The following is a 12,429-nucleotide window of genomic DNA, read 5'->3' on the forward strand; positions in this document are numbered from 1 at the left end:
AAAAAGTAAAGACCTACGTTGGACCAGTTAATAAATTGTCTGCGGCGTGTATGGAACGAAAAAAAAAAATGAACGACCAATAACAGTATAGTACGGAGTTTATGGTGATGCCCTTGAAGTGTTATCGGGACCACGATTCTTTATTGACACTATAAATGCTGGGGCACACGGGCGTGTTTTGTGAGCGCCGACGCGCGGTCGTTGACGCGGTCACAGCGTCTTTGTGGACGACTTCGGTAATTTTAGTTTGCTAAAGTCGCTTTACGAGTCTTAACGTATTTAGATGTTTTTAATCAGTTTTCTTATAATATCGCGCAGGTCTCGTCAAGCTTGTTCGGATAAATGTAATGATGTACATCTTTACCTATTAATTTATAAATAATTTATTGGAGTTGATCAATGAGTAACATTTATCATTATTATATAAAAAATGTCTCATGCTCATAATATTGCAGAACCCCCAGAATTGCAATTGAAGCTTTAAAAAATTGGATCTTGTGGTTTACTGTAATGCCTTGCTCTAATACCACGACTGCTCTGCTCTTAGATAGGAACATATGCTTGCAGGACTAGAAAATAGGTGCTAATACAGTTGCTGCAGACATAAGAGAGGGAACGTCAAAAACACGAAGATCGTAATTTCAATAACAGGTTGATAGATAATTTATTATGTTCGAGCTCTCTGTTTTATATTATCCAATCGATCCAACATAAAGTCAAGTATTTTAAATTGTAACACCGTATTGTTCAGCCGTAAGAACAAATCAAACGAGAAACAAACATAATTTGTTTACGTGTGCCTTGTAAAGATTGATTAGCGAAGAGGCCGTCCATTGCACTTTACTTTTAAAAACAATATAATAACTATTATTTAACCAGTTAAATAATATATTGCATTTATAATGTTGGTAATCGCGAAAGTTTAAACAAATCATAGTTTTAAAATAATCTGAACACTACTACAGATAAATCTGAAAGAAATTGCACTTAGATGACATACTCGTATATTCAATTCAGTTGAATTTTACAAACTATTTTTAACATCAAAGCTAAACAAACCTACATATAAAATATAATTTTAATGTAACAAATCGAATGCCGTTTTATTTATGGACGAGGATACTTATTATCGTTCACATATGAGACGTTTAAGCTCACCTTTAACGTTGCACATAAGTTTAAGAATGCAGGTACATCAAAAGTTGTATAGGACCGTCGTCATGATAAAGTAATAGTGATTATTCACAATGAGGAAATTACCGCCATTAATCATTATGCACTTAGCACAAAACGACAACAGATAGCCTAGTGCCTAGTTCAGTCAAAGGTCAATTTGTGTTGGAAAACCGTTTAAAATAACTTTTTTAAAAGAGTTGTTGTACAGTGAATATTTAGAAAAGATTTTAGTTGAAATATATGTGTATGAAATGTTTGAAAGACACAATAAATCACTAGATTATTTTTTGTTAAATTAAACGAGTCTTCATATTAATTGCATAAAAAAAACCTTTAAGTCAATAATTATGCGAAGTTCTTTCGACCAAACAGAGACCACATTATTATTTTTGGGAAATTCAAAAATAAACCTAAGGATTGAAGAAATCTTACATAAAATTGCTTTTATTCAATTATTGAATCGTTCGCTACGTTACCGCTCACAACACCTGCCCGTGTGCTGCGGCTATTAGCCCGACTGATTTACAAGTCGCCGTGTTACATCGCCGAGGGCTGTTTGATGTGTCCGACCACTGTGGACTCAATAATCGTTAAGACAACACGCGTTAATTCCTTAATACTTTACATACCCCACATTATTTATTTAATTTAAATTGGTTTATAGTTCCGAGCGAGTTCGTTGTTTGCTTTAAATCTTAAGAACGAAAACCTAGTGGCAAGAAAGCTAAGCAGAATACTTGATGTTTGATTATATATATTATCATTTCCGCCTATTTCTGCCGTGAAGCAGTAATCCGTTTCGGTTTGAAGGATGGGGCAGCCGTTGTAACTATACTTGAGACCTTAGAACTTATATCTCAAGGTGGGTGGCGCATTTACGTCGTAGATGTCTATTGGATCCAGTAACCACTTAACACCAGATGGGCTGTAAGCTCGTCCACCCATCTAAGCAATAAAAAAAATATAAGGGAGAATCCACATATATATTATATCTATCTGTTATGATGAGTTGTTTTGTCCGAATTTGTTGTTTTAGAAGCACCGCGTGTGTTCTCCCATATCCATTTGAGTTGAACAAAATGAATTAATCAAAAAACAAACAACAATAGTTATCGGGAGCTCGTCATAAATCGGTCTCTGTATCGCAGCATCAATGTATCGCATTACTGCGCGCCTGTCTGATATAGAATTTATTACAGAGGACTTATTCGAATCACTCGGAACACGTCATTCGACTTCGGCCAGCTCTCATAAATTCTGTGACATATCGTTCGAGTTCTGAGATTTTTCTTTACGTGCATCTTTTAGTTTTACTTACAATACAGCCTTATTGCAATACGTTAGGGTTGAAAACTGAATGATATCGATTTGAAATGTTTTAGTCAACGGATATCTCGCCGCGTCTTGGCTCATATTAATGATAAATTTTTTTTTATAAATAAATTGTAAAGTATGTTTTAGTATTAAGGATTTCTTAGTCACTGGTTTTCTTGAACTGATTGGTTTCGATCAAGATAAATTTAAGTGTCAATTAAATAAGTTTTAGTGACCTCCTGTCGGAGGCTCAATCTGGAAGTGGCACAGGTATTTGTATATGATAGTTTAAATATGTTTAGGCGCCGCCTTCGTGTGTTTGTCTAGTAAATTATTATTTTATTTGTTAATACAACATTTTCTGTTTTATTTACTCTTTTGTTTTCTAAGTTTTGTTTTAAAATAAGAGTTATTGTTACAGTTTTTGTAGTATTCCTTGTATTCAATTCCAAGTATTCATTGTGTCGCATATCCCCAGTAACCGCTTTGAATTAAATACACGGGTGCTGTGCCTGCAAGCCTATGTTTGTTAAAAATCACACCATTTGAATTGATTTATTTTTGTTGTTTACAGATGAGAGGGAGTAAGAGTGGTGTTGGGTGGAGCGAATAGAGATGCGCTCCAAGCAGCAGCCGCGACCCGCCTACCGCTGGCTCAACTCTAATGAGAACGGTAAGTTAATGTATTATATATTAAAGAACCAGAGGCCCAGATACAGAAGTCCAATGAGCTGGTCGAACCAGATACGCTCCACTCACAACGCTTTAGTCGACGTTGTTATCCACACAGTCGCGGGTAGACAGGAGTGGCGCAGGATAATCCAGGAGAAAGTTGTTAGAAAAGGCCACGACCCTCGGCATTGAGGATTAACGACACAAGGACAACCTGTTGTAACAATTACGACCTCATGTATAATACTCCAGTGGGTGTCGGGACTCATGGTCTGATATCTCTGTTATCTATGATCTCAAATAACCACTTCACATTAGGGAAGCTGCGAACTTGTTTTCCCAAAAATAGCAAATACATGCATGACGGATGACGTTACAAGATCAGGGTCAATAATATTTCTTAGGTACACTTGACTACAATTGCAAACCAGTAAGAGTAAGACCTCATGCTACACGTTCCGATGATCGCTCCACATCAGACGAGACAGGAATTCGTTTTCCTGTCCATGCTAAAATTAAAACCAAGTACATGTACCTTGAATTAGACTAGGGCTGTCATTATCAATGTTAATAGTGTGACGCCGGCGAGTTTCAAACCACATGATACCTAACATAAACTAACAAAATGCTATGTAGAATTTTGAATTGGAAATTCGTAACCAGTTCTCCTAAACTGCTATACAGCAACACTATAACGTAATTATAAACGTTATTTATATCGTTACGGTTTTAATTGAAACGTTAATGTTATTTAGCAGGTTATCAATGTGCTTGTAAAATTTAACCCCAACGGATCTTTCTCTATTGAGAACCGGTTTGTTAAGAGTTTCAATTGTAAATAATCGGTATCTTTACGCTCATAAATCTGCGTTTGGATGAACACAGCCATCATTGTTAGTTATTTACATTCGTTGTAAAGGTTCAAAGAAAAAAATAACCCGACCGCATTATTACGGGATATTTAAAATATATTTTAAAGGTATTTTAAGAATTAAAGACACGTTATGAAAATATTTCTTTTAAGAAAGCGACATCAATCGATGTTTTCTTTTTTTTATTGCTTAGATGGGTCGATGAGCTTACAGCCCAACTGATGTTAAGTGGTTATCGAAGCCCATAGACATCTACAACATAAATGCCGCCACCCACCTTGAGTTGAGTTGTAACGTTTCACCTTTAATGGTACAATGGCTGCCCCATCCTTCAAACCGAAACGCATCACTGCTTCACGGCAGAAATAGGCACGATGGTGCTATCTACCCGTGCGGCTTCACAAGACGTCCTACCACCAGTATTTTTACTATACGATGTTATTCCTTTACCGTGGAAGTCAATCGCAGATATTTTTTAAGTAAGTAAGTTTAATTAGAAAAATTTGTACTTGCCAGCGGGATTCGAACACCGATGCATCGCTAGATACCAATGCATCGGACGTCTTATCCTTTAGGCCACTACTATTTAGTAATAAAAAACCTGTCTTTATTAGATTTAGTGCCCAATTGTACTATAGAGATACATAAAAACAAAATTTCACAATTTCTTTTTGAAGCATCGCAACGACCAATCACAGGCGCACTAAAAATCGGGGGCCACTAAAACCGATGTGCACGCAAATCGCAACAATAATTCATACACGAATTTTTTGTATTGCACTAAGCCACCGTGAAGCTATAAATATTATTTATTTTCTCTATTATACCAGTCCGTTGTCAGATTTAATGATTGTAAAGCTATGGTCTGTGGGGCTATAAGATGAGCAAGTTTTATACTCGCTTAAGGAATTATATATTATATTCAAACTAGAGGATTTTGAATAATTTAAACTATTGCGTATTATGTGTATTTTGATCACGTCGACAATCTGATGGCTAATGTTTTGGGCGAAAAAACCTTAACTCTGCTGCCAGTACAAGCTAAAACCTAGGTATAAGTGTACCTATCATATTGGTATAAAAGGCTATTGACTAATAACTGCGCGGGTAGGTGACTTTTTTTCATACCTATGCTGATAGCCTTGAGGGGCTATTTCAGCTTCGTCCTAGCATGTAGGTGAGCTCACGAAGCTCAAACTGGCAGTGCTTCGTAGAATCTACCACCGGATTGGAAACGCAACCCACTGAGAAGATCCGGCGAGAAACTCAGTGGGTTGTGTCTGTGGGTTAGTTCACTCGTCGAGCCCTTCGTCGCAAGCGACGGGTTCGACGAGAACGATGACCGGTGCTTGTGATATCTAAAAGCACCGTTAATGGATCGGGAGGATCCGTAATGACGTGTTTTGGGCGACGTCGACTGTTTACCATTCGGTCTACAGGATCGGGTATGGAGGTGACCGTTCAATGCTGCAGCGCTGAGATTTCAACTTTTTATTGGAACGTCATTTGTATGCTTCGTGATATTAATGCTGGCTTGGTTAGCCTTTTAATGCCGTAGTATTTATTACCTACGGATTTCGCGAGCCTCAGACATAATTAAAACTAATTTTACAGCTTAATTTAGTTAAGTTTATTATTTTCATTAAATTGTTTCCGACGTTTCGAATCTATACTAATATATAAATCTACAGTAGTTTTTACAGATGTTCCGTTATCTCTATACATATATAAAAATGAATTGCTGTTCGTTAGTCTCGCTAAAACTCGAGAACGGCTGGACCGATTTGGTTAATTTTGGTCTTGAATTATTTGTGGAAGTCCAGAGAAGGTTTAAAAGGTAAATAAATATGAAAATGTTCGAAATTAAATAAAAATAACAATTTTGTTTTTTCTTTGATGTGTCCCCCGTCGGACGGATTCCTTTTGTTTGTTTTAAGTTTATTTTATACAAAATTTTAGGTCTTTTATTTATCGATTGAGGCACTACGAAGTCTGCCGGGTCATCTAGTAACTAATATAAATCTACAGTGGTTTTACGGATGTTCCGTTATAACTACTGAATCATGCATCCGATTGAAACTTGGTATCCATGTAGAAAATACATGTATTTAATGGATAGGCTAATATTTATATGAGTGTTGGACTCCCTAATAATAATGACAATAAATAATAATGTTAATTTTAAATGCGCAGGGAAGCGGGCGACTACGGCTACTACTTTATAATTTTCGGCGTCGCGGACGACTAAGGTGTTATTCGTTAACGTTTACGATCTACCGTCGTTTTTTTCTATAAATCGTAAAAGTAATTTTAATTAAATTAAATGCTAGGTGGGTCGGGAACTCTTCTCCTTAAGCAAAAAGAATCTGAGGTTGGAGCTTCAACTCTTTAAAATGTGCTATGTGTGCTTCACGCTACAAATAATTATGCCACGGTATATACAACTCCTTGAAGGCTATCGGGAAGGTTTACTATATGTAAATAATATATCTGTTTGATAATAAGATACATTTTATTATAAGTCATTCAGCTCGGAGAGACACCGCGGCCTATCTCAACAGTCCGACTTTAAGGTTATTTAAAAATATATTATCCGATTGATTAAATTATATAAATAGGGCCGCACGTTTAATTTACCACATTACTATTGTTTATAAATACTGATATGATAATAAAATAGTAGGTGGTAGATACAGAAATTTAGGTATCTGTATACTAGTGAACGAGTTCGAGAACTATCTGATGATGAGTGATTACAGCAGCCCATCAAATCGAAGTCTGCAAGTGAAAAAATATCTTTTTTTTTTCTACCTAAGCTGAGAGCCTTGGGAGGCTATATCAGCGTAGCCTTAACTAGTAGGTGAGCTCACAGGGCTCAAACCTGATGACGTTGCTAACACAAACCCTAGCAGGAGCCGTGCTCCGCAGAATCTACCACCGGATCGGAAACGCGACCCACTGAGAAACTCAGTGGGCTGTGTCTGACGGTTAATTTACTCGTCGAGCCCTTCGTCGCAAGCGACGGGTTCGACGAAGACGATGACCGGTGCTTGAGGTATCTAGAAGCACCGTTAGTGGAACGGGAGGATCCGAAATGACGTGTTAAAAAATAGCGATCACCACATTATGCGGTAAAAATCTCTAAATATGTATGTATTGACGAGGTCGCCGACGTCTTGTGAGTCCGCACGTAGGTACCACCGCCCTGCCTATTTCTGCCGTGAAGCAGTAATGCAGTTTGAAGGGCGAGGCAGCCGTTGTACTGTAAGAACTGAGACCTTAGAACTCATGTCTCAAGGTATGGTGGAATTTATTTTGTAGATGTGCTCTGGTAACCACTTAACATCAGGTGGGCCGCGAGCTGGTTCACCCTCCTAATCAATAAATAAATAAAAAACGTAATAGCTAAGTATAACTGCTTTCAACGCGCAACCAAAAATTTCATAAAGCGACCACTTTTTTTTGTCCCACCTATGCTTATAGCATTCAGAGGCTATTTCAGCTTAAAGTGACCACACGCACGCAGCATTGATGACAATACTGAGATGCGAAACGTACTCCGTCAAAATCAGCGTGTCCCACAGCCGGCTCAATGTAAAATAATAAAAACTGCGCATAGTTTAAGTAAATTTATGGGCCATTCCAGTCCTGATTTACTGGCTCCGGTCCTTTCTCTCCCGCCTTTTGTGACGCTAAAAGACTGATGCTACAACAAATTTTGGTTTCGGTCTTTTTAGGAAATTAACACTCTCTTTATGTAGTATTCGCTTATTTTTACTGCTTGATGATTTGGTTTTAAATGTGGCTTGTGAATCAAAAAGATTAAGAAGTGGTGTTGTCTATGAATCATTCAAAAGATACAACCCTCAAGTTAGAGTGCATGTTAGTTAAATAATTCGCCAATAACAATGGATTTCTTTTGGGTGGTTTTGTTTTGGCGTAACTGACCACCATTGATTTTGTTATATTCGGAAACACTATCGTGAATTAGGAGATCAGCATCTTGTAATCGAAGAATCTTATAAAAAAATTTAAGTTGTTTTTTTAGGATGTTGTATAAAATATTTAAAGAAAATGTGTATTCTGAGAAGTGGTTTCATTTGCAATAGGTACCGAAAAGATTTTATAAAAAGCTTACACAATTTTACACGAAGGCCAAATCTAAATATTTGCGTTTTTATGGTGATAAAGGATTGGTGACATGCGCCTTTTTTACTTTTTTGTACTTTATGCTAACAATATAAACCAACTTTGAAATCAATGTTATCGCACAACGATTGGGTTACATTCCAATTGTGTGCTTAATATCTTGCGTTTTGGCTCATTCCTTTTGACGGCAAGAAGTTGGCTAAGGCTTTCGTTTAATAAACTTAATCGGATTAATGTGATCTGCAACAATTTAACTTAATACATGGATTTAATATTTTCGATCCTCTTCGCAGCCATTCTGATAATATTTCCACAGTTGCAGACAGTCAATATATTTCCAATTTATAGCAACTTTGTATAACATTTTAAATTCTTACAGATCTTCAAAAATTCACATTAACTGTAAGATACAGTATACTGTTTTGTGTCCTTTTCTTCACACAGGTTATAATACGACCGACACAGGTTTTTATTACCGGTTTTATGTACGTGAGAAAACAATTGTTAGGCCACAAACTGTCGATGCACAATAAACAAGACGATCGCAGGGCTTTTGTCGTTTTACGACAAACTACCGACTCACAGTCAGATTTATTGGCAACCCTTGTGAGTTTGAGTGGCCCGTCGTGATACGGTAACAACTATTTTTTACCGTTTAACCGCCTAATCAGGAGTTTCGGTGTAGTTATCTTAACTGGGATCACTAGTTATGTAGGGTAGGTGCTGACTAATGCGAGACTGACATTAGTGTGCTATTGAACGCCTATCGAATTACACGTATTGTTGAACATAGATCGAAGGCTCTATTGCCCTGAAACATTCAATTTCAATTTATGACAACAATACGTGCAAACTCAAAAAGAGTCTATCCGGAAATAAATATCTCTTTTGAACTTTAATGTGCCGGTGACGTCGACAAGGCCTTCGAAGTTGATGGTGTTCAGGGTACCCAGATACTACACCAACCTTGGTAAGAACGCGCCTCTTAGCAGACTAGTTAGAGAATTAAACAATTTGCATAGCAAGTATTCTCTGGACGTTTTTGCTGGCACTGTTGATAATGTTAGACGAGAAGGCAACAACCTTGCTCAATGAGCTTTTTCAATTAAGTAATAGCGTATTTGGTAGTAAATGTGTAATAATGTAAGGTTTTCGTATAATGTTACATATAGTTAACGTTATAACGGCCGTCTAGTGTAGTGGTAAGTGACATGGTCACTACACAAGGGGGTCGCGGGTTCGAATCCCGCCAAGGGAACATATTTGTATGATAAATATAAACGTCTTTTCCAGGGTTATGCATGTATATTAAATATATGTATGTGTATAATAAAAATCTTACATTTATATCCGTTATCTGGTACCTGTGACACAAGTTCTTTACGAACTTATCACGAGACCAGTTAACGTGGCGTGATTGTTAGTAAATATTTATTTATTATTTATTTATTATATTATTTATTTATAGTTTATTTTTTATTGTTGATATAACGAACCGCTTTTCTTTTATCAATGCATGCAGTCGGTACCTGTAATTGTGTTAAGTTAGCATTTAGTGTGAAATCAACGTATATGATACCTGTAATGTTCTGTGCTGATGTATAACATGTTGGTACCCAATAAATAAAATCAAATCAAATCAAATAAATAAATGCTTATGTTGTAGAATTGATTGTAGAAAATAATCGCAATAACTATATGACCAAATTTATTGTTGACGTCACACAGCTGAAGGTTTTCGGTGAGTCGTCAACCCGCACTAAATAATAAAGGAAGCCGTCACAAACAGAGAATCGTCGCGGAATCTCACGAAACTACGCGGAGAAAGAACTTTACGATCCGAACTAGCATACTGTAACAATAAAACGTAACATTAAACGTGAAAAAATGTGTCGATCCAGCATAATAGCGGTGTTTACAAACACAATTCGGTCGGCCTTTACGATCTGCTCCCGAATATTCTCGAACGCTAATTTATGAACTACGTAACGGTCGACGTCTCGGGGAAACGTTCGCTCGATTTACTACTTTATACGGTATTCAAACTTGATTTTTATTTTTGTCGTTAAATTTTACAACCCCCGATTGATGTTCATTAATTTGTGAATTGTCTGAGGTTTTCACGAGCCGCGGGCGCGCTTAAATAACGCATTCCCGACTTTCCGGACACCGCACCGTTGCCAATCACGATTGCTTTAACGACGTTAGTTGTAAAATTAATTAAACAATTAAACCATACATACGATTTTCATTTTGTTTATGTAATTTTTTTTAGAACTTTTACTATATTCATTAGAATTATTTCTTATTTACAGTACCTTAATTGGATATCCCTAAATTTTTATGTCCAACAATCGAAATGTTATCCGAAACGTAATCTTGTTGCAACTGCAAACTCTTGAAGCGTACCTAACATTATAACACGCTTAACGTAGATGGCACTTGACCTCTCGGCATCTTAACTTGAGACATGAGGTCGTTAGTTCGAAATCATGTACATTGGAATGACAGCTAACCTTCTTCTCAAAAGAAAATGCATGATTACTTCGCGAAAGAATTTAAGCGAAGTTTCAGCATATTCTAAATATCATTTTCGCTGTAAAGGGTCATAAAACCGGCGATTAAATGTAAATCATTAACAAATAGATTTTAGTAGCGCATTAGAGGCGTAAAGTGCATTCGTTAGTCAATAAAAACGAGCGAACGAACTGAACGGTCGGTCCACGATCGTAAAACGCTTTGTGTGTGGCCGTATACTGTGCGTAGTTCTAACGAGCTCCCAGTCGTATGATAATATATTATATGTTTTTAATTTGTATCGATTAATTACTTCACTACCGGAGTCTACACTTTTAACTTGGGACCATTGATCTCCCAGAAGTGTCTACTTTTCAGGAGATCTGTACTTTTTCGAACCACATAATCAATTTATTTCTTCTCTCCCCGGCATACTGTGTTTATTTCTTCAAAAGAAATACGCAGCAGTAACTGTCGTAGACTATGAGAAATCCGACCCATAGACACAGCCCACTCAGTTTCTCGTCGGATCTTTTTTCAGTAAGTCGCGACTTCGATCCGGTGGTAGATTCAGCGAAGCACCCCTCTTGCTAGGGCTAGTGCTAGTAAATTCTCTCACATTAATTATAATTTGCGTAATTTTCCATATAATAGACACATAGACCTTATGTTTTAAGACGTGTGGAAGTATTCACATCTATGGGCTCCGGTAACCGAACACTGTAGCGGTAGCCATCATACAATACAAGATATAAGAAAAATGCCTGAATCTCGCGTACGAAATTTTCAAGATAAGCTTGCATATATACAAGCTCCAAACAACATCATTCGGACCGTCGGTCTACCGAGCAGTATCACCTGCTCAGTGGACGATCTTCCCTTTGTTGATGCCGATGACGAGGCCATAGTCTTGCAGGCGCTCGAAACTTGCTCGAGGTGTGTTCGGATCTGCTTCTAGAAAAGACTTTTTTTTTTTATGATTGAAGGATTACTGGTGGCCCGGAGGCCTTTCCAGTTTCACCAGGACAGGTGGGCGAGCAAAGGCTCAGCCAGGAGGGGTGGGATTTGCTAACAGCTACCCGAGCGCCTCCGAAGGAGACCTAACAGCTCAAGAGTAGCTGCTTCGCGAATGAATCTACTACCGGATCGGAATCGCGACCCGCTGAGAAGATCCGGCGAGAAACTCAGCGAGCTGATTCATGGGTTAGGTTGCACGGCGAACTCTTTGTCGAGTTCGACGAGTACGGTTACCGAGGTCTCTAAGCCTGCTCCTAGTGTTAGAGCTGAAGGCGTCTAATGCAAAAGTTATTGGATCTGATGGATCCGTAAGGACGTGTCTAGGGCGTCGTCGGTGACTGGCTCCTGCGTGATCAGGATTCCGGGAATAGTCAGCGGCGGCAACGATAAGGCGATTATCATGACGCATAGCCTTATCGAAGTACCGTTCCCACGCTGACTTCATGTACTCCGACGGCTAACCTGCAAAAGCGGGATTGTAGAGATTGGAGGGTGTCTATGTGTGTGCGGGCCGCGTGAGCGAACACCACACTCGCGTAAGTCATGACGGGCCTTATGCAAGTTTTGTAAAGTGTCACCTTGTTCCGAAGGGACATTTTACTCCGCTTACAGATCATAGGGTAGAGTCTACCGAGAATAAACGCGGCACGGTCACGGACTGATTTTATATATGGGCGGAATGTCATCGATGCATCCAGGGTAACGCCCAGGT

General features: G+C 38.1%; 1 protein-coding gene across 4 annotated transcripts in view; it reads left to right on the forward strand.

The window, feature by feature from the left end:
* LOC114241608 (protein tiptop) overlaps positions 1-12,429 on the forward strand; it is a 367,727-nt gene that overhangs the window by 118,504 nt on the left and 236,794 nt on the right. For all 4 annotated transcript variants that reach the window (XM_089730104.1, XM_089730106.1, XM_089730103.1 and 1 more), the window contains exon 3: positions 3,065-3,163. In XM_089730104.1, coding sequence (XP_089586230.1) covers positions 3,106-3,163 — 58 coding nt within the window. In that variant the 5' untranslated portion in view covers positions 3,065-3,105. The remainder of the gene's footprint in view (positions 1-3,064; positions 3,164-12,429) is intronic.

This window comes from Bombyx mandarina, chromosome 10 (genome assembly GCF_030267445.1).
Source record: "Bombyx mandarina strain Sakado chromosome 10, ASM3026744v2".
NCBI lineage: Eukaryota > Metazoa > Arthropoda > Insecta > Lepidoptera > Bombycidae > Bombyx > Bombyx mandarina.